At 52.7% G+C, this 24,808-nt stretch overlaps 1 protein-coding gene across 7 annotated transcripts; it reads left to right on the forward strand.

Annotated features, from left to right (window-relative positions):
• The first annotated feature begins 2,250 nt into the window (after positions 1 to 2,250).
• Positions 2,251 to 24,808, forward strand: BRD2 (bromodomain containing 2). 7 transcript variants are annotated; one of them, XM_042447318.1, is made up of 12 exons: positions 2,251 to 2,745; positions 12,331 to 12,634; positions 13,663 to 13,800; positions 14,819 to 14,960; positions 15,100 to 15,329; positions 15,430 to 15,813; positions 20,515 to 20,643; positions 20,744 to 21,007; positions 21,611 to 21,825; positions 22,035 to 22,354; positions 23,938 to 24,060; positions 24,198 to 24,808. In XM_042447318.1, exons 2-12 carry the CDS (start codon positions 12,440 to 12,442, stop codon positions 24,332 to 24,334), a joined length of 2,277 nt encoding a protein of 758 aa, XP_042303252.1. In that variant the 5' UTR covers positions 2,251 to 2,745; positions 12,331 to 12,439; the 3' UTR covers positions 24,335 to 24,808. The 7 variants fall into 7 exon arrangements, with proteins under 7 accessions (XP_042303252.1, XP_042303253.1, XP_042303250.1 ...); XM_042447319.1 differs by lacking the exon at positions 2,251 to 2,745 and adding an exon at positions 2,836 to 3,099; XM_042447316.1 differs by lacking the exon at positions 2,251 to 2,745 and adding an exon at positions 7,048 to 7,666 and having other exon boundaries at positions 15,433 to 15,813.

Raw genomic sequence — 24,808 nt, forward strand, 5'->3', positions numbered from 1 at the left:
AATAATAATAATAATAATAATAGTTTTATTTTTATACTGCCCTTCCGCAGATCAGGGCAGTGTACAAAGAAGTCATGCCAGACAAATCTTATCTCATTCTTTGATAAAATGACCAGCTCAGTAGATGAAGGGAATGCTGTGGATGTAGTATAAATTAGGAGGAATAGCTAATACCCCAGGGGAGAAGGTCAACGTTCAAAATGACCTTAATAGACTAGAAAGCTGGACCAAATTCAACAGGGAGAAATGTAAGGTACTGCACTTAGGGCAAAAGAATGAAATGCACAGACATAGGATGGGGGACACCTGGCTTAAGGAGACCTATACATGTGAAAGGGATCTAGGAGTCCAAGTAAACCACAAGTTGAACATGAGTCAACAGTGTGATGCAGCAGCTAACAAGGCCAATGCGATTTTAGGCTACATCAATAGAAGTATAGTGTCTACATCAAGGGAAGTAATAGTGCTTCTGTTCTGCTTTGGTCAGGCCCCACCTGGAATAATATTGTGTCCAGTTCTGGGCACCACAATTCAAAAAGGACATTGAGAAACTGGAGCCATGTGTCCAAAGGAGGGCGACTAAAATGGTGAAAGGTCTGGAAACCTTGCCCTATGAGGAACAACTTAAGGAGCTGGGGATGTTTAGCCTGGAGAAGGTTAAGAGGTGATATGATAGCCCTGTTTAAAAATTTGAAGGGGTGTCATATTGAGGAGGGAGCAAGCTTGTTTTCTGCTGCTCCAGAGACTAGGACCCAATGGAGCAATGGATCCAAGCTCCAGGAAAAGAGTTTGCAACTAAACATTAGGAGGAACTTCCTGAGAGTAAGGGCTGTTCGAGAGTGGTACAAACTCTCTCAATGGAGATTGTGGTGGCGTCTCCTTCCTTGGAAGTCTTTAAGCAGAGGCTGGATGGCCCTTGCGGTCTCTTCCAATGATCCTGTGAGTCTATGATATAAATTTGTGTATATGTATATATGTGTGTGTGTAATACAAAAATGACTGTAAATGGTGTTTATTTGATATACTTTCTTGCTTGGTCTTGTTTCCCCCCGTTTTATCTTCTTACAGCAACCGCGATGCATAAATATTCTGATTTGTTGTTATTTCTAAGAGGAAGGCAGGACAATACTGGGAGAGCAGGACAGAGTTCGAAAGATACCTGCTTTCTAGACATGCTCAGGGGCTATTCCAGAAGGCCAGATTCCTCCCTTTCTCTCCCCTCCATCCTTCATTGAGTTAACTGGGCACAAATAAAAAGGATCAATTGGGTCTTTCCCGACCAAAATGGGCCATTGGAGGGCATGAATGGCAGGGTTAATTGAGGAGGCAGGGATTTGCCTTTGCCTTTGCCTCAGCCTTCTGGGAAGGGCCAGACGCTTTGCTCTCTCACCTCTTCATCTTGAATTGAGTTAATTGGGGGCAATTAAACAGGATTAATTGGGACTGTCTCTGCCAAATCAGACCACTGAAAGGAATGAAGACAGTGTTAATGGATGCTGCAGCCGTTTGCCTTTGCCGGTTTCCTTTCCTTTCCCTCCTCTCTACCCTTAATTGGGTGCAATTAAAGAGGATTAATTGTGAATCTCCCTCCCAAATTAAGAATTAATTACAAATTGATTGAAAATATCCCTATGAATTTGGGCGATTGGAAGGTATGAATAACAGTGTTAATGGGGGCTGCAGCAGTTTGCTTTTGCTTCAGTCTCCTGGGAAGGGCCAGGTTCCTCCATTAACAGTTGCATTAATTGGGTGCAATTAAGGTGGATTGATTAGGACTATCCTTAATTGGGCCCTTGGAGGGTATGAAGAACAGTGGTGAACTGCAGCAGCTTGCTTTCACCAAAGCCTCCTGGGAAAGGCCTGATTTCCTCCCTTTCGCTCCTCTCTATCCTTAAGTTTAAAAGGGGATTAATTGGGGCTGAATGTCAATGGAAGGGGGTTCTGGCCTTATTTCTGGGACTTATACCCCAAAATGGGAATGGCGGAGAGGAAAAGGCCCCTTTGCCGCCCCTTTCCATCGTTAATTGCGTTAATGAAGTGCAACCTCCTTTTGCAAAACTGAGCTGTTGGCAGACAAGAGAGAAAAGGAAGACTGCAGCGGGGACGCACTGCGCATGCGCCCGCAACCTCCTCCTTCCCCCTCCCTCTTCCGTCCTCACGTGCTCAGGATTTGGCGCATGCGCCCTGGAGGCGAGAGGCGGGTGGGGGATGGAAGAGGCAGTGGCGCAGGGACGCATGCGCAGTTGGATCCTCGGGGGCGTCGCGGGAGCCATGCTGACTTCACCCCAAAAGCCAGGCCTCGGCGGGGGAGGAGGGCCCCCAGCGTCGCCCCACTCCTTATTCCGAACGCTTTCGAGGACTTTCCGTCGCCGAAACATTTGGATTTTATTTTCCCCCCTCAGGGCGAAGGGAAAAGATGCCCCCCCCCCTCAGAGGAGGCCGTCATCCGGGCCTCTTTTACGCCAGAGGGTCACGTGGCGACCGGGAGCCAATCGGGAGGAGCGCAGTGACGTCGACGTTTCCTCGGTTATGGCGGCTGCGGCGGCGGTTTTGCTGGATTTTAAAAACAAAGAAGAAGAAGAAGAAGAGGATTTAAAACCAAAATTGGAAATGGCTTCGCGGCATATTTAATCCTCCATTTCTACTTCAAAGAGATGGATTTGTTCAAGATGGCGGCTAGGCCTCAGCCGCCGCTGCCAAGAAGCCTTCCTCAGCGGTCACGCGGCTTCCCTTTCCACCAATCGGGTGAGTCCTTCCCGGCCACGTGACCCCACCGGGAGGGGCTGGGCTCGGGGAGGCGAGGTGGGTGCCTGTCAGTCAAGCCTCTGCTCCCGCCCCCTCTGAGGCTTTCGCCCAATCAGGAGCGAGGACGGGCGGTGGCCGCTTAAAGGGCCAGCGGCAACTGAAGAAAGGGGAGAAGGAGGGCGGTCACGTGGCATCCGACAAAGGGGACTGCCCCCCCCACAGAGAGAGAGAGGGGAAAAGAGGGAGACATAGTTTTCTTTGAGGGGAGGGGCAGGGATTTGTGGGGGGCCCCATTTTCCTTTAAAGCTGCAATGGAGGAGAAGGTCTTTGGCAAAATGCCTCGCAGAAACTGGGGTAAAGATTTATTATTATTACTATTATTATTATTTTGTTGGGGAGGTTGAGAAATGGAAGGAGGCGAGGGGTTTTTTTTGGGGGGGGGAGGACTGGCCCCGTTTGCAAAATGGCTGTTGGGCGTTGTCTTCCAAGGAGAGCTTGCAAATGGCCAAAGGGCGAATGGCAAAGAGTGGGGCTTTGGAGAGGCTTGGGGGCCCGAGGCGTTCGCCCCTGGGGTTTTGTTGGGGAGAAAAGCGTCCTCCTGGGGGAGAAAAAGGGGGGCTCCTTGTTGCTGCATTTTTGGGGTGACATGTAACAACAGCAAGGAAACCAATGCAAAGGAGGGTTTTGTGGAAGGCTATAAAGGCAGCTGGGTGCTTCTGTGGAAAAGAAATGCAAGCAGAGGGGGGTTTATGCAGGGAATCAAACCCAACAGGGGCTTCGGTGAGAGGAAAGCAATGCGGTGGATGGGTTTAGGGCCACAACAATGCAACCAAAGGGGGGTTTCTGGAAGGAAATGAATGCAGTCGGTGTTGTTTGTGCAACAAAAAGGCAACAAGAGGCCCTTTTGTGGAAGGAAATGAGTGCAACAAAATGGCCAAAGGAGCTCTTGTGTGTGTGGCCTTTGAACACTTTGCTTGAAGGGCAGCCTCGTGGGGCCATTCTTGCAGTGTGTGTGTGTTGTGTGTGTGTGGGAGAGAGAGATTGCAGTCTCCTGGGGGCCATTTTAATAGGTGTGTGTCTTGTCATACCCCCCCTTTCCCTTTTTGTCCTTCTCCAAGATGGATGCCTCAGGAGAGTGCTGTGTCATGGCTGCTGCTGCTGCTGTTGCTGCACCAGGATTGCAGAGGAAGAGGAGGAGGCGGCTTTGGGAGGCGCCCCTTCCCTCTCTCCACCCCTCACTTTTTCTTTACCCTCCTATTTTTTTTGGGGGGGTTGCACCTGTTTTGTCTGCAGTGGGGCTGGGGTGGCCAGCCAAAAACCAACCCCCCCTTGTTTTGCAAAATGCGAAATGGCTGCTATGAGGAGGGCGGGGGTGGGAAGCCTTGGTGCAGAAAGGTGGAAAATAAGGGGTGCTGGTGGGGGACACCCCACATTTTCCCCGCCATGTCCAGTTCTGGCTTTGACAGGGCAGGATGTGCCCCCCACCTCTTCCCCCTTTGTTGGCAGGCAAGGAGAAGGAGGAGGAAGAAGTGGTTGTAGTGTGCGGCGGAGGCAGCCATGCCAGGATGTGACTCATCGCCCGGCTTTCCAGAACAATCCGGCCATCCATCCAAAGGGGAGCCCCTGCGCACCCATAATGCACACAGGGGCGCATGCCCTGCACAAGGACACATGCCACTTTGAATGCATATATCTATGTCTCTATATATGGGGGATCTCCTTCCCCTGCTTGTTCTTCAGGAAGATTCTCGGAAGCCATGTTTTTTCTGGGGCATGAGCCTGTGTGCCCAGCAGACCCCTTACTGCTGTGCAAAGGGTCCCCCACCCCAACTAGCAAGGGTGAGAAAGGGGCAGACCCCCCCATTGCTGTGCAATGAGACCCCCAACCCAGCTAGGGAGGGCAAGGAAGGTTTGCCCCTCATTAAGCCAGAAGACCACCCTCTAGGGATGTAACCCCCTGAATCCACCCCATTTCCACACCTTTCTGCAGAGGAGAGGGGAGATTTGTGGCATGGCCACAGACTGGCAAAGGGTGGCTGCAGTGGCAGAAGACCCTCAGCCCCATAACATGCGCATGTTCCCCCCTTTCCTCTCCCAGGTTGGCTTAACGTGGGACAAACCTTCCTTGCCCTCCACAGCTAGGTTGAGGGGTCTCATTGCACAGCAGTGGGGAGGGGTTCCTCCATAAACCCCACCAAAAACGATGCTTCCAAGGGTCGTCTTCAAGAACAACCAGGAGGAGGAGACCCCTTGTGTGCCCCATGCACAACATGCCACACATTTGTCTGAGGCCCTCGGGTGGGGTGTGTGTTGTGCGTTGTGTCTATCTGTGGTGGAGGTGGAGTGCCCTCACGCCACCTCCAGGAAGGGGCCTGGTCTCTCCTTCGGGAGGGCCTTGGCAGCGGCTTTGGGTCAAGGTTGCAAGGTTGCGGAAGAGAAGTGGCAGCACTGCTGTGTGGGAACCTGGCTCCCCCATTTTGAGGAGAAAATGGGGCAGGGGTCCCATAGCCTCCTTTGAGAGGGAAGGAAAAGAACATTTCTATTATTTCACTTTCCACAGCCTGGCACCTTGAGCAAGTCATGCTTTCTCAACCTCAGAGGGAGGCCATAGTGGCAGACCCACACTGCTGAGAAAACCCACCATTGTTTGAAAAGAAAAGCTGAAGGAGACCCACACCTTTCTCTCTCTGGGGATGAGGGCAGACAGAGCGGGGCGGCTTTGGCGGCCAAAGGAGACCCTTGGTGGGGCAGAGCTCTGGCTATCAAACTTGACTTTGACATGGGGCAGCCTCTGAGCAAGTGCGCCCCCCATCATCCACAGCCCTGCTCCTCTGGCCTCAGAGATGCAAGGCGAGACCCGTGGCTTCCAAATTCCTCTCACACCGTTGGGGAAAGGAGCGTGACCAGGATTTGCGTGTGTGTTTTGTGGTGTAAATGGATGAAAGTGGGGTGCTGAGCAATCAAAATATCGCCTCCGAAGGATCCTATCCAACCCCAGAGCTGTTGTGGGGCTGGCCAGAGCCAAGAAGGGGAGGGGGGCTCTGTGGGACCCTTGTGTTTTGTTGTGTGTTTGTGTGGATTTGTGTAACTTTTGCCGCAGCGCCCTTCCTCAGCAGTGGAGCCTTCCAGGGAGTAGTGGGCCCAACTAGGCCGATGGCGACCCACCCAAGGAGAGGCTGCCCCACAATTGTGGGTGCGTCTGCCTACTTTCTCGTTACACTTTTGACCCACTGTACTTTTGGGTGTGCGAGGTGGGTGCTTTTGCACGGTTGTGTGTGTCACTACCTCTGTGCCTCTCTGTGGTGAGAGGAGGATGTTGGGGCCTCTCAGCTGTGTGGCTGTCAAGGCTCACAAATAACCGCTTATATTTTTTAAATAATACCCGTTCTGTCAGAAATTGTACAAATTGTGTACAGTTACACATACAGTGTTTGTGTGTATACGTCATTCTGAATACAAAGTATGGAGCTGGGGGAAGAACAAGAGATGTTCATGTTTGTTCTCATCTGACGGGCAGCATCCTCACTGGAGAAATAGTTCGGTTTGGCACCGCTTTAACTTTTTCTCCTGCTCAAGGCTATGGAATTCTGGGAGTTGGAGTATATATACAAACTCCAACTCCCAGAATTCCATAGCCTTGAGCCAGATAAGAGTTAAAGCGGTGCAAACTGGGTTATTTCTCCAGTGTGGATGCAGCCAGGGATTACGACTGGAGCATGATCGTTTTGTGTTGTGTCTCTGAGGGGAATGAGGGTCTCCTCAGGGTTTTGGCGGGAACGGGAATCTGAGGGGGATTTTGTGCTTGGTGTTACTGGGTTTCTCCCCACTGGGTCGTTTCTTGAGGGGGCAACAAACCGGGAGCCCCGCATCTTTTGTGGGGACCCCGGGCGGGCCGCCTCGGCCGCCTCTCCCCATTGTTCGCCCCGCGCCCTGCTTTTTTCCTCTCCACAAAATGGCGGCGCTTCTCCTCCTCCTCACTCTGCGGTGGGCGGGGCCGCCAGAGAAAACAACCAACGCCTGCCTGTTAACCTCCGGCCCGCCCCTCTACCATACGCAGCGGCCAATCAGAAGGCAACGAATGGCAAAGCCGCCCGATGACTTGGGCGGGGTAGTGGAAGAAGGGGGCGAGTGATGGACGGCGGGGGCGGCCAATGAGAACCCGCCGCCCGATTTCCCTCCGCCCGCCAGCGAGCTGAGGGGCGTGGCCGGGCGGAACGGTGATGTCAGCGCCTCGCACGGCCAATGGGAGCTGGGCTGGCGTCTATATAAGGCCGGCCGGGGGCAGGCCGAGCGGCGCCATTTCGCTGGAGCGGAGGAAGGATCGCGGCCTAGGCGAGCGAGCGCCGGCACAGCCGGGGACAAGAGGAGCCGGTGGGCGGACTCCATCCGGAGCCATCCTGGCCGGGCGCCTCAGCGGACACTCCTCCTCCGACTATTCCTCCTCCTCCCGGCTTCCGTAGCGGTTGGCTGGATCGCCTCTCCTCAACGCTCCCAGTGCTCCCAGTCCCAATCCAGTGCCATCCGCGCCTCGGACCGCGGCGCTTCTCTCGGGGACCCTCCCCTTTATACGCGGCGGGCTCTTGGAGACCCAGGGCGGCCTATATTGCGGTCTCCCCCCGGGGGTTGGGGGGTCCCCGGGGCCCTCGAAGGGACGCCCCCCTCCGCGGCCGCTTCCTCCGCAAAGGCCGCCATTTTCTCCCTGTTATATTGTCCCTACCTGGCCGCGCTTAACCCTCTCGCTGCCGCCGGATAATGCGCCGCCGCCGCCGCCTTCGCTGGTGAGAGAAAGAAGGGCCACTCTTCTTCCTCTGACCCTCCGCCCCAAGGGCAAAGTGGGGGGGCCCCCCGAAGACCCCCCGGAGGAGGAGGAGGAGGAGGCGGCGGAGGGAGGCATGCTGCAGAACGTGAACCCCAACGGCAAGTACGTACCTCTCGGTCGGCGGGACGGGCGTTGCTTTGCAGCCACAACAACAGCCAGACAAGGCGGGCCTCCCTCTTTGGGCACGCGCGCGCGGGGGTGGGCGTCCCCGTTGCTTAGCAACCGAGCCAAACGCCCCCGCCCCCTCCCCGCCTCCCTCCCCTGATGTTTCCAGCAGCAGGAGCGCCTTGGCTCCCTATGGCTCCTGATGATGCCTTGGGCCCCAGGAGAAGGCCTTTCTGGACTGGGGACATAGGAATTGTATAGGCATATATAAGGCGGTGTGTGTGTGTGTCCATATCTGTATATGCCCTATATCTCTTTTGTGTGTGTGTGTGTCAGTACAATCACTCGATTTCTGTGTTTGGTTTATATACATCATTGTGAAGTTTCCTTGTATACAAAGATAGACACTTCAGATAAAGATAGATATGTAAATTCCTGTGTTTTGTCTATCAGAAGCATCTTTGTGTGTGTGTGTGTGTGTGTGTATATATATATACACACACACACACACATACACGCACACAGGGAGAAAAAGAGATGATTCAGTTGGATAAAATATATAGGCCAAATACAAGACACAAACTATATGGGCCAAATACAGAAATACTGTGCCTAAATGCCCCCCTCCAATACCCCCCTCTCTCTCCATGGATATTCATAGGCAAACTCTCTAGACCAGATGCAGAACTTTTAGGATTAAATACATATAGCTATCCATCTCTATCTAACTGCCCTGATCAGAGGGATGGGAGTTACTACCCACCTATATCTATAGAGAGGTGGTTACACAGCGGATCCTCAGGATCCATAGATTCCACCATCCATGGCCTGAAAATACTCTAAAGTACAGGGGGGGGTGTGTGTGTCCATATCTATTCTATTGCTATAAATTCCCCAAAGGCTGCCTGGATTTTGCCCTTTTCTATCAAGGGGGCACTATTTCCTTCTGGCCTTGTCTTCAGTGGGACCTGGGCCTCTGTGGGTTTTGGGTTCCAGAGGGAAGTCCAGCAGGTGCCAAGGATGATGATCCATTTTATTTAATGGGCCCTGAGCGTCCATGGATTCCTGTATCCATTGGGAGAGCCATGGCTCCCAAAGTGCATGGATGCTCCGCTCACATTATATACATTGGATATGATGATTATTATTACTGTATATCCTGGAACCAAATCCCAGCAGAGGCCAAGGACCCACTGTAACAACAACAACGACAACAACACTCCTACCCTATTGTCTTGAATGGCATTTGAGCAGCTGAGGTTTTAGCTGTCCAGGGGAGGACTTGGGCCCAAACCCCCACAGAGACCAAGGGACAATAATAATAGTAACAAGAGACATCAGTGGATTTTGATATCAATGGGGGGGGGGGGGTCCTGGGTCTGAACCTCAGGGGATGCCACACTGGAGAAATAACCCAGTTTGGGACTGCTTTCTGGCTCAAGGCTATGGAATTCTGGGAATTGGAGTATGTTGTGGGGCCTTCCTTCCTTAAGCTTTGCTCTGGGCCCACAATATACTCCAATGCCCAGAATTCCACAGCCTTGAGCCAGAAAGCGGTGCCAATCCAGGTGATGTCTCCAGTGTGGATACAGCCAAAGTCTCCAAGAGAGTGCTGCTGCTTGGCAGGGGGCTTGGCGGTCCCCCCTTCCTAGGGTCAGCCTGGGTCAAGCCAAGGGGCAGGCAGTGAACAACAACAGCAACAACCTCCACACTGCGCAAGTGAGGCAGTGCGGCACCCCTTTTGCAGCCCCAGCGCAGGAGGGAGAAGCAGCGCGCAGCATTGGTCTGGTCATAACACACGGGGGGGGGCCTTGCATTGCATTTCATTTGTTACAGCAAATGGCCAGCGTAATGGGGGCCCTTCATGCCCACCGGTTTGGTTCAAGGACTGCCCCCCCCATACCCAAACCTCAAGCGGGATGATATTATTATTGTTATTATTAGAGTGGGCCCTTGTTGTTGGCTGGGGTTTGATTCCAGGTGGATACCATAATTCATGGACATTCTGGTCCCATTAGGTAGAGTGGGTTGTTCTTCTTCCTTGCAATCTGCTGGGGTTGGGTTGCAGGGATGGATAATAAAATCCCTGGATGTTCAGGTCCCATTAGACAGCAGGCCCTTGGGCTCCCAGGACCCTCTTTGCTCAGCTCCCATTACACTGGGATATGATGATGATGATGATTCTGTGACATTCATGTGGCCTTTTCGTGTCCAATGGGGCTGGTCCCAGGACCTTTCCCCAGGGATACCCAGATCTGTCTGAGCTCAGGTCCCATTGTATACAATGGGGTCTATCGTTATTGATATTACCCTGGGCCCTCTGTACCTGCTGCTGGGGTTGGGCTCCAGGATGCACCCACTGGGGATGCCAAAATCTGAATGGCCAAGTCCCATGCCAATGGGATAGTCTTGCCCTTCTGCTGATGAGAGGGCCCTTGGTATCTGCTGGGGGCTTGGTTCCTGCCCTGCCCCACGGATGCCATAGTCAGTGGGCCCTCCAGTTCCACTCTGTGCGAGGCTGACTCTTCTATCAAAGGGCATAATCAAGGTTTGCTGTTTTAGAGGGCGACACACACATTCCCAAACAACAAACCTTAACATTTATGTCTCTGTCTGTCTGTGAATATGAATGTTTTCAAGCCATGGAGGGTTTATTATATAGCTTGCTGGATACTGCTTTCCCCCAAAATTGAGACACTAAGCAGATTACAAATTAAAAGCAACAATACAGTTAAAACATTTAAAAAATGAGCACTAAAATAGAATTAACTCTGGGGGAATGCCTGGATACAGAGGGCTGGCTGTATTTCTTAAATGATGTCCTTTAAAGCCCCCCCCCCCCAGTTTGTTTGGTTGCTGTCTCACAGCGTCCTTAGGTTTGTAGTTTGATATGGCACCAGAGCCCTGACTATACCCCCCTCAGCCGTCCTACGAATCCCAGGGCCCCGTAGGATGGAGCCATGGCAGCTACAGGGGTGTCAGGCTGCTTTAGTTCTGCAGTGTGCAGACCTCAATGGGTTGCCCTGCAGTTTCCTCGCAGGCGCTGGCAGTGTGGCCCCCTTTTGCGGCCGGCCGGAGCACCTGAACCCTGGGGTTGGCAGTCCCTGGGCCTCTGGGGTGCCCCCAGAGGAGGAAGGAGGGGAACAGGCACAGCCAATGGGCACAGATGGCACATGGGCATTGCCACCCCCAGCCCTGGCCAGATTGTGTACCTTCTTGGCCTTGATGAAGAAGAAGGCTGTGTAGTCCAGATGCCTGCCTTGATGGCGTTTGGGCCTTTGGGTAGCCTTGCGGAGAGCTTGCTCTGCAGGGATGCATTTGAGGTTGTCTTCTTTTTCCTCTGCTGGGGAATGGCTTTGCTTTGAAGGCTGGGTGGGCATGATCACACCAGCCCCCCAGCATTCCTTAGCTGGGCTGACTAAGCCTTCCCCAAGCCCAGGCTTCCCACACAGCTGAAGACGCCACATCTGCCTCTTCTGGAGTGCCTCTCTTTGTTTCCTGCCATAGCCTTTGGCCAGGGATGCTGGAGGGTGGCCCTGGGTTCCGTTCCCAGCACCATCTCTCTGCAGGAGAGCATTTCCCAACCCTTGGTTGGGGGGAGGCTGCCAGGGGGCATCTAATGATGAAGGGCCCTGAACCCAGAGCCTGAGCATTGTGTCTTTTGGGCTACAAGGGCTGAATCATGCCTCCCTTTCACTCTCACACGCCACGGTGCCCCTTCTGCCCAGCTGTGCCCAGTGAGCCCCAAGGTTTCTTTGCCATCTTTTGGGAGCTAGGTCACGCCAGGACAAACTGCAGCCCCCCCCCCCCCCCCGGTCCCTTTCCTATTGGAGACATTCTCCCTGATGCCTCCCCCTTGCTCTCTTTCCCACTCCCTGCCCCATTTTCATAGATTTCTCTTGCCCCACCTTCCCTGGATCAGCCCAGATGGTGAAACTTGTGTATTAAAGGTTGCTGGGTCTGGCTTCCCTTGGAAGGCTGCCTGTAGGATGGTCCTCCTTTGGCTACAGGCTTGTTGTGGAAGTAACTGGGGGGGGGGGGGATGGACTTGTGGGGTGAGCTGTGAGTGTAATGTTGAAGGAATGCCCTATTTCGGCTGGAGCAAGCTTGTTTTCTGCTGCTCCTGAGAACTAGGACCCAGAGTAAGGGGTTCAAACTACAGGAAAAGAGATCCCACTCAGCATTAGGAGGAACTTCCTAACACTAAGCACTGTTTGACAGTGGAAGACACTCCCTCAATGGAGTCTGGTGGAGTCTCCCTCTTTTAAACAGAAGCTGGATGGCCATCTGTTGGGGTGCTTTGATTGTAAGTTGCTGCATGGCAGAAGGTGACTGGACTGGATGGCCCTTGGGGTCTCTTCCACCTCTGTGATTCCATGCTTCTTTGTGTTCTGAGGAAGATGGGAGCTAGCGTAGGGGGCTCAGCAGCTGCTTACTCTGGCTGCAGAAGGTCTTTTCTTTGCAGGCCTGTGGGGCCATTGAGGTCTCACTCCCCTGGGGCTGCTCTTGCGGTCACTGGTGTGGTGGCCATTGGTGGTGGGGTTTCAGACAGCTGCCAGCAGTGTGGCTGAGTGAGTGGGGGGCTTGAGGGGGACCCTGTTTCCCTGGGCCAAGGGGGTGCCTGGGTGCTGACAGCGGCTGGGTCTGTTCCTGTCTTGCAGGATCCTGGGGGAGGGCAATGCGAGTCTGGTGGGCCTGGCCGCGGAGTCCACGCCGGGGAAGCGGATCCGGAAGCCGTCACTGCTCTACGAGGGCTTTGAGAGCCCCACCATGGCCTCCTCGGTGCCGGCCCTCCAGCTGGCCCCGGCCAACCCTCCCCCTCCGGAGGTCTCCAACCCCAAGAAGCCTGGCCGGGTCACCAACCAGCTGCAGTACCTCCACAAGGTGGTCATGAAGGCCCTGTGGAAGCACCAGTTTGCTTGGCCCTTCCGGCAGCCAGTCGACGCAGTCAAGCTGGGCCTCCCGGTAATTGGCCTCCCTTGCCTTTGGGAGAGGAGGGGAGGAAGACAAGATATACAACATACAAGGGGGGGGGAAGGTCTGTTGTATTGTGGTTGCTTTGGTTGTCAGACCCCTCCTGTGGCATGAGTCCCCAGTTTGCATTTGTTCATAGAGGGGAGGGTTTCCGCATGACATGCAAAGGTTGTGGGGATAGTCTCCTGCTTGGGCTGCTTAGATGTGCGCCCACCTTCCCTGGCAGGAGGCAACACTTGCTCTGATGTTTGTGTCCTTTCACAGTTTTGAGCAGCATAGTGACCACCTACAGCTTCTTGCCCTGCTTGGCCCAGTGCCCACCCTAGCTGCCTTGGCCCCCGCATCTGCCCCCTTTGAACCCTTGGCCTGGCCAGGGGTTGCACCCAGAGCAGCCGCCCCTCCCCAGTGCCACCCTCCCCCCTACAAAGGTATGGATGAGATGACGCAGCCGCTTGAGCGCTACATCACGCTGCTCCCCCCTCCTGGATCTAATCTCTTGTCCCCTGAATGCGTTTTGCAGATTCCCATCCATGACTTTGTAGAAGACATCAAGTGGCCCCCCAAATTAAAGGCCAGCACATCTGTGGCACCTAAGGAGTTAAAGCCCTGAGGTAAAATGGAATGACTAAACCCTCCCTTTAGGTTTCCACTTGCCTGGCTCTTTGAGGCACAGTTGGGTGCCAAGGCTGCCCCTCGGAGGAGGCAGGGCAGGCTCACCCAGTGTGGAGCTTGTGATTCCCCCCAGGAAAGGAGCAGGGATCCCTTGCAAGATGAATGCCATCCCCCTCAGCATTTTCTGGGCTTATTGTGGGCTGCAAAGTAGGTTGGGGCACGGCATGCCTCCCTTACATCTCCATGCCCCCCCCCCCCCCCGCTATTGTGGCCAGGGCACCTCAGTAGGTGTAGGCGGCCCTTGAGTCTGTTACCTAGCCCCAGCTATGTCACTGTTGTGGGGTTGGGGGTGGCATGTCCAGATAGTCTGCCCTCTGACCCTCACCTCTCCCTCATCTCCTTCCCAGGATTACCACAACATTATCACTAAGCCGATGGACATGGGGACCATCAAGCGGCGCTTGGAGAACAACTACTACTGGAGCTCAGTCGAGTGCATGCAGGACTTCAACACCATGTTCACCAATTGTTACATCTACAACAAGGTGTGAGAGGGGAGCAGAGCAGTGAGGCTGTGGGAGGCAAGTCGGGAGGCCCTGGTTGCCTTGTGGTGTCATTTGGAAGGGGCAAGTTCACGTTAAAGGTGTTGTGGGCCCCATTTTGAGAGAAAGGGAGGATGTAAGTACAGTTTTCAAGCTGGGATACCAAAGTTGCTCAATGTACAGTCTTTTGTAGACGTCTAGGCTTGAGGTCATCAGCACGTCCCATCTTTGGGTTTTCCAATTCTAAGAGCCATACCTGGCCTATCAGCAGCAGCTGATAAGAACCAAAGCTGGAGAGCGCCAGGTGTGAGTGTGGAGCTTGGAATCCTAGAGTTGGAAGGGACCCCCCCCCAGGGGCCATGTAGTCCAACCCCCTATATTCAGCTAAAGCCCTCCTGAAAGATGATGCCCACCCAGCCTCTCTTCAAAGGCCTCCAAGGAAAGCCCCCTGCCCTCCGAGGCAGTCCCTCTTTCATTGTCAGGCATTTCTTCCCAGTATTTGTGTGAGGGCCTTGTTGATTAATGTGTTCCCAACTTGATTTGGGTCCAAAACACATTGCAGAAATAATCCAGTTTGAGGCTGCTTTAACTGCCCTGTCTCAGTGCTAGGGAATTTTGGGAATTGCAGTTTGTTGTGGTAGCAGGGCTCTCTGACAGAGAAGGCTAAATATCTCTCACAAAACTACAGTTCCCAGGATTCCATAGCATTGAGCCAGGGCGGTTAAAGCAGTGTCAGAATGGATGATTTTTACAGTTTGTTTTGGACCATACATGTACAGTGACCCTGTTCTGGGGCTAAACCAGCCCAGCTTCTGTTGGCCAGGCTTCTTCAGGGGACATTTGCCACTCTGGCCTTACCTTGAGTCTGAGAGAGTGTGTCCTTCCCAAGGTCACCCAGTGCTTTCTGCAGCCGAGCAGAGGTTTGAGCCCTGGTCTGCCCTCAGACCAGCCCCAGTGCCTGTCTTGAAGCGGCTGCTTCTTTGCCTGTGTGTGTTGCCCTGACCCTCTTCACTTCCCGCAGACCACAGACGACATTGTCCTAATGGCTCAAACCTTGGAAAAGATCTTGCTGCAGAAGGTGGCCCAGATGCCTCAGGAGGAGCAGGAGGTTGTGGTCACCGTGGCCAAGAACAGCCACAAGAAAGGGGCCTCTCGGGCGGCAGGTAAGGAGGGAGGGGGGCAGGGCACCCCAAAGAAAGTGGGGAGGATGAACCCACTCCTTGAGTGGAAGGAGACGAGGGCGGTTAGGTTTTTGGGGGTCCCCTTCCCTGAACTGGGCTGCTTTTCTCCCCTCACCAACAGCACTCCTGGCTGCTGCTAATGCCGCTGCCGCCGCTGCAGCCCAACAGGTCCCAGCCATTTCGTCCGTGTCCCAGACACAGCTCTTCCCAGCCTCCACGGACATCCCCACCACGGTCATCAACATCCCCCACCCGTCGGTCATCGCCACACCGCTCCTGAAGCCACTCCATGCCGCTGCTTCCTCCCAGCCTGTGCCGACCGCCCCTACCCCAACGCAGCCTGTGGCCAAGGTAAGCTGAGAGGGCAAGTTGTGGGCTGGAGCGGGGGGGGCTTGGCCTTTCCCCTTGTCTCTCTGGGGAGCCCTTTGAACCCTGCTATCTCCTCCTCCAGAAGAAAGGTGTGAAGCGGAAAGCGGACACAACCACCCCCACACCCACGGCCATCATGGCCACCACGGGTGGGGACGGCGGGGAGTCCTCCCCCTCGGGGGCCCTTTTGGAGTCGAAAGCAGCCAAGATCCCGGCCCGGCGGGAGAGTGGGCGCCCCATCAAGCCCCCCCGGAAGGACCTGCCGGACTCCCAGCAGCACCAGACCTCCAAGCGGGGGAAGCTCTCAGAGCAGCTCAAGTACTGCAACGGCATCCTGAAGGAGCTGGTCTCCAAGAAGCACGCGGCCTACGCCTGGCCCTTCTACAAGCCGGTGGACGCCTCAGCCCTGGGCCTCCACGACTACCATGAGATCATCAAGCACCCCATGGACCTCAGCACCATCAAGGTGGGCCCTTGGCCGGGCTGGCCTTGGCAGCGGGGGGCGGCAAGAGGGCGCGCCTAGACCGGGCTTTACGCCCCTTGAGCGTTCTGTGTTTGTGCCCTCTCTCTCCTGTTAGTATTCAGGGCTGAGGCGGGAGAAGTGGGTGTTGTGCCATGGAAAAGATGCGGTTTCTCATCCAGAGGGCTTTGTGTAGAAGGAGAAAGGTTAGCCTGGCCTATGAGCAAGTCTGCGTAGGGAGAAGACATGCGGCAGCCAAGCGCAAAGGAGCGAGGAAGGAGGACTCTCTTTAGGAAAGGCTTCCGTTGTTGAATTTTAGAAGGTGGTGCAGAATGAAAAGGGATAAGGGCCTCCCTTTCCTGGATCTTTGCCAATCACACTGCACAGAAGATTGATTTATTCTTGCCTGCCTCTTCCATCCTTCCATTACAAATTACAGCATAATAACACAGGTTGAGTCTCCCTTAATCTGAAATTCCAAAATCATTGTTGATATGGGTGGCTGAGATAATGTCTGAGGTCCAAAACACACTGCAGAAATAATCCAGTTTGAGACTGCCTTATCTGCCCTGGCGCAATGCTAGGGAATCCTGGAAACTAGTTTTGCCAGACATTGAGCCGCAACAAACAGGGCACTTAAAGCAGTTTCAAAGTGGCTCATTTTTGTTCATGCACAAAATTATTTTAAATTCTGTGTATAAAAGGACCATTACGCAAACATAAAATGTGCAAATATATAAAATGTACCTTATACACAAGATGTACACTATACATGAAATGTTTTAAGCATGAGAATTGTGGGCCTATGAAACAAGACATGTATAAAATGCATCTTATCCGTGAAATCTACCGTCCATACCGGATGATATAAGATGAGATGATATAAGATAAGATGACTTCATGTAGACGTCAAGGGCAGGTTTGGGGACCAAAATATTGGATTTTGATGTGACCTGTGAATGAGTCAAGGTTAAAACGTAAGGGCATGTCAGAAAGTATGTAAGGATGAAACCAAGGAAAAGAATGCCAAAGAACTTCCAAAATGCCCGTAGGCATCACGGTTTGTGCCCTCCCTAAAAACGGGACGGATGAGAAAATAGAGGCCGCCAGTGCTTTCCAGAGGTGCTCCCAGAGTAAAGGCCTTGCCATTTAGTATTGTAAGCTGCCCTGAGTCCCAGTTTTGGGCTCAGGCTGGCTTATCTCTGGGCAAGATATCAATAATAATAATAATAATAATAATAATAATAATAATAATAATAATACAATGGTTTGTGGAGACTACTGGTTTTGGGGTTTGTTTTAAGCTAACCTTTACACTACTAATGACAACTTGGGGTCCCCCATATCTGAAACTCCAGAATTAACAGTTAAAGCAGTCTCAAGCCAGGTTATTTATACAGTGTTTTCCCCCTATTCTGTTTTATTCATTTAGCCATTCTTTTACAGTGATTTTCATTTCTTAAGACAATAAAGTAAGATCAAAGAGGTCATTGCAGTTTTTATAGTTGAGCACTAAAAATGTTCTCCCTTCCTCCTTTTCCCACTTTTCATAAACTACTCAGAAATAGAGCAGCCGTTGAACTTCCTCCTGGTTTGTCTAAAGCTCTTCCTTTTTGGTTCCTCATTTTCCTTGTCACTCTATTGTTTTCTTACATTCTCTACCATTTAATATTGTACATTCTGCTTTTAATTAACATACTTAGACTAATGTGTCTTTAGGGATAACTATAACAATAATGAGCCAAATTGCAGAGCTATAAATCAATTAGCTAAACGTTTATATATGCCTCACGTTGTGTACTGGGGGTCCCCAGACCTCTACATTTATAAATCTCAAAGCTACAATACTTTTTTCTTTCCAATATTTTATTGCTAGAGACTGATCTTCTAAACATTTTAAGGCTCTGTTCTTAACCAAGCAGGTAGGTTTGTCCCATTCTAGTGTTTTGGACCTATGTGTATCAAGTGTGTACAAAACATCAATGGATTTCCTCTTTAAAATTGGGGCCCATCTCCCAAGAGGCCTCATAGATATTAATATTCCAGCCTCTGAAAAACCCCAAAGTACTTCTGCTCCTGAGTGTTTTGAAGAAGGGGGACTTGACCTGTAATGAAATCCATAATCAGGTGGACTGCCTAAATTAATGGTCCCCTTCTTTTTGGGAGGGAGAATGGAGGCAGATGGGATTGTGCTTGTGGCCTGAAGGTCTGTCTGTGCCACTGAGCCTCACAGAACTTTTTTACTTGTACAGTTGTCCCTCCACTTTTGCAGCTTTGGCTTTTGTGTACAGTGGTGCCTCGGGTTACGAAATTTCCGGGATACGAAAAAGTTGGATTGGCAAAAACTGTTTCGGGTTACGAAATATTTTTCGGGTTACGAAATTCATTTCGGCGCGAAATTCAAATGCTATAGGCTTCCAGCACTAATGGAAAGCTATTTCGGGTTACGAAATTTTCGGGTTACGAAAGGAATGGCGGAACGAATTAATTTCGTAACCCGAGGCACCACTGTATTTGATTAATATGTTCTCTCTAGGAATCTCTAGATGCAACTCTTCCAGAAGTTGACCATAGAGTTGTGCTGGAGAGACTAGAGGTTCCTAAGGAAAACACTCTTCGGCCTGTTACAGACAGCCAAAATAAAGCTGCTTTGAGTCACAGTGGAGGTATGGTGTTTCAATGATGCATGCGTCCTAAGAGTCCAGAAGTCGCACCAAAGCCACACTCCAGACTGGAGCGTGGCTTTGATGTGGCTTCTGGACTCTGATGCATGCATCATTGAAACACCATACCTCCATTGTGACTCGAAGCAGCTTTATTTTGGCTGTCTGTAACGGGCCTTCTAGTCATTTGTAGGTCCTCCATAGAATCCTAGAGTTGGAAGAGACCCCAAGGGCCCTGATCCAGGCCAACCCCTTTCTGCCATGCAGGAACTCTCAGTCAAAGCATCTCTGACAAATGGTTCCCCAGCCTCTGTTTAAAGACCTCCAGGGAAGGAGACTCCAGCACGATTTTATGATCAATCTCTGGCAGACATTGACCACAGAGTTGCCCTGGAGGACCTAGAGATTCCTAGAGAGGAGGTGTAAAAAGAATACAGTACTGTTTTTCCATATCCAAGGGTGTCCTTTACCCGAAACCCTGATGAATGTGGAGGGACCACTCTATGTGGCTTCCATACCTTTTAAAGCTCCTTTCAGCCTCTGAGGGGTGGATGGGTTACTAGACAGGCCTTGGACCTGTTGGCAGGACCACCTTCCAGAGCTGAAATTGGTTTCAGAGTCAGTCCCTTCCCTTTTAAAATATGTTACAACCAGTGTGGCCTATTGGTTTGAGTGTTGGAGTAGGACTTTGGAGACTAGGGTTCGATTCCCACGAAATGGCTATGAAACCCATTGGGTCACACTCTCAGCCTCAGGGAAAGGCCAGGGCAAACTGCCTCCGAACAAACCTTGCCAAGAAAACCCCTTGATAGGATCACCACAAATGACACACAGCGACTGGCAGAGCACCTTGTTCTGAAGGTGAAGTTGGCAGTTGCAGAAATGGTGGTGGAGTTATCACAAAAGTGGGGTGGGGGATCACAAAAGAGTCCAAAACACACTGCAGAAACAATCCCGTTTGAGACTGCTGTAACAGCCTTGGCTCAATGCTAGGGGATTCTGGGAACTGTAGTTTTGGGAGACCTTTAGCCGCCCCTGTCAGAGCTCTGGTGCCACAATAAACTACCCCCCCCCCCCCCCTCCCCAGCCCCGGGCCCAGGGGGCACTTAAAATGGTCTCAAACTGGGTTATTTCTGCAGTGTGTATTGGGCCAAAGTCAGAGAATCCTCAAATTGGAAGGGACCCTAGAGGCCATTTACTCCAACCCTGTTGTTGTTGTTGTTAGTCAAGGTTGGCTGATGTTGGTTTAAATGACCAAATTACTTCTTTTTTAAAAAGGGATTCATGAGAGTTCTGCAGCCCTCTTACTAGAATAGCAGTGGCTGCCCAAATGTAAACATTTTACCTAACTGTTTCATTGGCAGTTGTTCATTGTACATTCACTCAAAACAACTTCCATTCAAAGAGCACTTACTTAAGAACATTTGTGATTCAAGCTACTGGCCAGAACATCTGAGCTGCATTTTGCTACTTACTTTTCTGATTTAGTCCAGTATTGATGCAGTCCTACACGTTAATGCAAAAAAACAACAACACCATGTTAAACCAAAAAATTGTTTTGTGGGTCTTTAGAAAAACCTGTTCCCCTCCCTGCAACCCTGTTTTTATTTGACTCCACTGGTTTGTGTTCTTTACCTCAAAGCCAGGGGACTTTAAGACGTATATTAATTCAGAGTTACTTCTATGAGGAGGAGGTGTGTTTCATAGAATCTGAAAATTGGAAGGGACCCCCAATGGCCAGTTAGTCCTACCTCGATCTTCTTCCATCTGCTTCATGATGACAGCCCTTGAGACGTTTAAAGATGGCTGTATCATGTCACCCTCTAAGGCTCAGACAGGCTGTGTTTTGTTAATTCACTTAAGCTAGACTTGAGAATTAAGGCTAATCTTGCAGCATATTATTTGTAATTGTAAGAGAGATTGGGTTATGCATCTCCTTGTGTGATTGAAAGCTCCGAGTCTAGTGTCCCAATTCTTCCTTTTTAAACTTAAACTTTCTCTCTCTCTCTCTCTCTCTCTCTCTCTCTGCCTCTGGTGAATTCAGCGCAAGATGGAGAATCGGGATTACCGCGATGCACAGGAGTTTGCTTCCGACGTGCGGCTGATGTTCTCCAACTGCTACAAGTACAATCCCCCCGACCATGATGTGGTGGCCATGGCTCGCAAGCTGCAGGTGAGTGGGCAGGAGAGGGTCACAGCCCAGAAGCTTCCCTCCCTGGTGGCCCCAGCTGAGCGAGCCCAGGGCCTCAACCTCCCCTGCCCCCTCCCCACAGGACGTCTTCGAGTTCAGCTACGCCAAGATGCCGGACGAGCCCATTGACCTCAACCCTCCCTCCGCCTCGCTCCCGCAGCCGGGGCTCTTGATGAAGTCCTCCTCAGACGACTCTTCCAGTGATGAGGACGATGATGACGACGACGATGATGACGATGAAGAGGGGGATGAGGACGAGAGCAGCAGCGAGAGCTCCTCAGACAGCGAGGAGAGTTCGGACTCAGAGGAGGAGCGGGCCAACCGGCTGGCGGAGCTCCAGGAACAGGTACAACGGTAACAATAATGATGATAGTAATAGATTGAACAACAATTAACAGACAGACCACGTTGTCTAAAACACATTAATTACTATATATCCTCACCTATGAGTCAAACAATTTCTGCCCAAAAATAGAACCTAAAATGCTGGGTCAACATATATATGGGCCAGTACTGCTTAGAAAGGTCCTGGTGCCTTGGCAGTGGTTTCTGAAAGAGCTGTCCAGGGAGGAGTGTGATTCCTCCTCAGTCAGATGGAAGAAACCTCCTCTTCCCATCCTCCTTCAGATCTGTGTCTCCACCAAATGCCCCATTTATCTCCACTTCCTTCCCTTCCCAAGCTGATGTTAAGACCTTCTCTTCCAGCTCCAGGCAGATGGTGGTTGGGAGAGGCCCAGACAAGGAGAAGGAGGAAAGGAAGCTTTCCCCTTTGCATTCTTTGTTACATGCCATTAAGTTTCACCTTTACTTATCCGTGGGTCACATAGAAAGCTACATTTTTATCTCTGAAACTTTCCCTTAACTTACACGTAAGGTAAAATACCACTCAGTTTAAGAGGACAGACATGGCGTTACGTACATTCATAACAAGCTCTTGTTGGCCCTGCAGCTGCGGGCGGTCCATGAGCAGCTGGCAGCCCTCTCCCAGGGCCCTGTCTCCAAGCCCAAGAAGAAGCGGGACAAGAAGGAGAAGCGGAGGAAGAAGAGGTCCTCGTCGGAGAAGAGGAAGGGCAAGGCGGGGGACGAGGAGGCCCGCCCCCACGCGGCCCAGACCAAGAAGTCCAAGAAAGCTGGAGGGGGAAGTGGCGGCAGCGGAGGAAGCAAGTGAGTGGACCCGGCTGCCATTTTGTGAGGTGGGTGGGCAGCAATGTGGCTGGGTGATGACTCTTTCTTTCCCCGACGGACCGACCGTGGCGAAGTCCTTGCGTGAACAAGCCAAGTCCCGTCTGACAGCTGCATGCGCAGTCCCGGCATGGCTAAGCTGTGGGCAATGCGCGTTTTCACCTGTGCTCCCTTTTTTCTTCCCCGCCCAGGAACTCGAAGAAGGGGGGCTCCAAGTCGACGCCCCCTCCGCTGCCACCGCTGCCGCTGTATGACTCGGAGGAGGAGGAGGAGAGCAAGCCCATGACCTACGACGAGAAGCGCCAGCTCAGCCTGGACATCAACAAGCTGCCCGGGGAGAAGCTGGGCCGGGTGGTGCACATCATCCAGTCCCGGGAGCCCTCCCTGCGCGACTCCAACCCGGAGGAGATCGAGATCGACTTTGAGACGCTCAAGCCCTCCACCCTGCGGGAGTTGGAGCGCTACGTCCTCTCGTGCCTGCGCAAGAAGCCTCGCAAGCCCTACAGCGAGAGTGAGTCTGGAGGGGGCAGTGATAGGAAGCCTGTGCCCGGGAGTGGGTTGGGGTCTCTGTGGGAAGAGCCAGCGCTGGGCACAGAAGCCAGAGGGAGGGGGCAGCAGGCCTAGTGTGCTGCCCCACCCAGAGGGGCCTGGAGCCTGGGGCTGGGCTGCATGTGGAACAAGGGATGGGTGGGGGGCTACTTTGGGCCTCCCAGGACTGGGCTCCATCCCTCCTCCAGCATTGCTTGCCAAGTGAGGCCCACAGGAGTGCAGAGGCCCCAAACACTTCTCTAGGCGTTTGTAGGTCTTCCAGCATTTTTCTGTGGTCAGCTTCCAGAGAGTTGTGTTGGAGGGCCTAGGGCTTCCTAGAGAGATGTCCTCTCAAAATGGTGTCTGTAGTTTTCCCACTTGCATGGGGGGGGGGTGTCCTGTGCCACCTGATTCCAGAGAATGTGGAGGGCCTACTGTATACTATTAGACCATGAAAACACAGTCTTACAGGTAATAAACTGGCCGCCCCCCACTTGTGTTTCTCAGGGCTTTCTTGCCTCCTCAGTGGCCGCTCTCTGCTTTGACCTTTCCCTGGACCATGGTGGTTTGAGGGTGGCAGGGCCATGGAGGGATTTGGAGGAGAGTTTCTCCAACAGGGTTCTGGGAGAGAAAGAAGAGTGGTTTTTAAAACATGAAGGAAGTTTTATGGGAAAGGGATCTTGCATTGAGAGACTGAGAGAGAGAAGTTGGGCAGCTGGAGCCTGCTCCTTCAGAGGCATCCTTTGGAGCGCAGAATCAGAGACACTTCCATAGGGCTGGGCCTGGATTTTCCAATCCAAAACGTGCCTCTGAAGAAGGAGGTTGAACTCTAGGAGAATTCCTGCTGCCAACATCTTTCTTTCTGTGAGTCTCAAGGGTGGAACAAGATCTGTTTGCATACTGATTTTCCAGAGTGATGCAGCTAGGTCTTTTATGTGGTTAGTGACTTAATGGCTTTTCTGCAGGGAGACCCAAGACCTTTACATTATTTGAGTGATGGTTTCAGTTGAGAGAGGCAGGTTCGGCCTCCTCCTGGCCACCCTTCCTCCCTCAAAGCTCCCAGGGTGGGTGTTCTTGGGGGGGGGGGGCCCTCTTTCCTCGCGGCTTTTTTTTTGGGGGCCTCCTTCCCCTCAGGGGGGGCCGTTGTCCGGGGGCCCCTCTGGGGGGGGGGCTTGGAGGCAGGAGGGGCTGGGCTTCCCCAAGCAAAGTGGCCAAGAAGGGGGTGGTGAGCCGGCCCTGCCCCTCCTGCCTTCTTCCCCTTTGCCTCTTTTCTTTTCCTCTTCCTTCTCCCCTCATTCCTTCACTCACTCGCTCTTTCATGTGCACTTGCACTGACTGTCTGGGCAGGGAGGGTAAAAGGTGGGGTCTGCAGGGTGTGGGCCATTGGGATGTCTTGCTGGCCTGGGTTTTAGGTGCTCCTTTCCCTAGCTTGAAGCCACTGGGGAGTGGGTGTTTCAGGGCTGGTGTTGGACTTGGAAGAGAAAGGCCACAGTGGGCAAGGGTGCCCCCAGTAGCCCCTCGTGTGCCCCCATAAACCTCCTTCCTTCCTTCCTCCCTCCCTTTCAGCTCTGAAGCGGCCGGTGGGCAAGACGAAGGAGGAGCTGGCCCTGGAGAAGAAGCGGGAGCTGGAGAAGCGCCTCCAGGATGTCAGCGGGCAGCTCAACTCGGCTAAGAAGCCTCCCAAGAAGGGTGAGTCCTCTGGAGGCGACCGTTTGTGTGTCAGTGTCCCCTCCCACTTGTCTCTCTGGGTGCTGCTGCCCATGTGTGCGTTGGGGTTTCCCCATTCCCCTAATGCACCCTCTTTTTCTGCCCCTGCCACCCTGCAGCCAGCGAGAAGCCCGAATCGGCCCAGCAGCAAGTGGCGGTCTCTCGCCTGAGTGCCAGCAGCTCCAGCTCAGACTCGAGCAGCTCCAGCTCCTCCTCGTCCTCCTCCTCGGACACAAGCGACTCAGACTCCAGTTAGGCCGCAGGAGGGATGATCAGAAGAGGGTGGACGGATGGGGCCACACATTGGGACCGCTTCTTCCGCGGGACCAGGACCGGGGAGACAGAAGGACTACGTTGTCCGGAGGGCGGGGGGTGTCTGCTTCCGCCGAGGCCAGCCCTCCTCCCCTTTGGACCCTTTGGGGAGGGTCCTTCCTGCTCTGTACAGTTTTGGGAGGGAAGGGGGCCGTGTTTTACTGTTTTGTTTGGATCTTGAAAAAAAGAAAAGAAAACAACAAAAAAATTTGTGGTTTTATAAGGCGTTGGGCAAGTTTTGGTTTTGTGATGCCCCTCCCTCCCCCCCCCCCCCCCCTTTCCTTCCCTGGAGGGACAAGGAAAGGAGGAGAGGCTGCGTGTGTGCGACCCACAATGTTTGGACTTGGAGCCCAGAGCAGAGGAGAGAAGAGACTTTGTGCGTGTGTGCAGGGGGGGGCTCCCCCCCCCCTTTCCTTTG

Source organism: Sceloporus undulatus, chromosome 2 (assembly GCF_019175285.1).
Source record: "Sceloporus undulatus isolate JIND9_A2432 ecotype Alabama chromosome 2, SceUnd_v1.1, whole genome shotgun sequence".
NCBI classification, from domain to species: Eukaryota; Metazoa; Chordata; class Lepidosauria; order Squamata; family Phrynosomatidae; genus Sceloporus; species Sceloporus undulatus.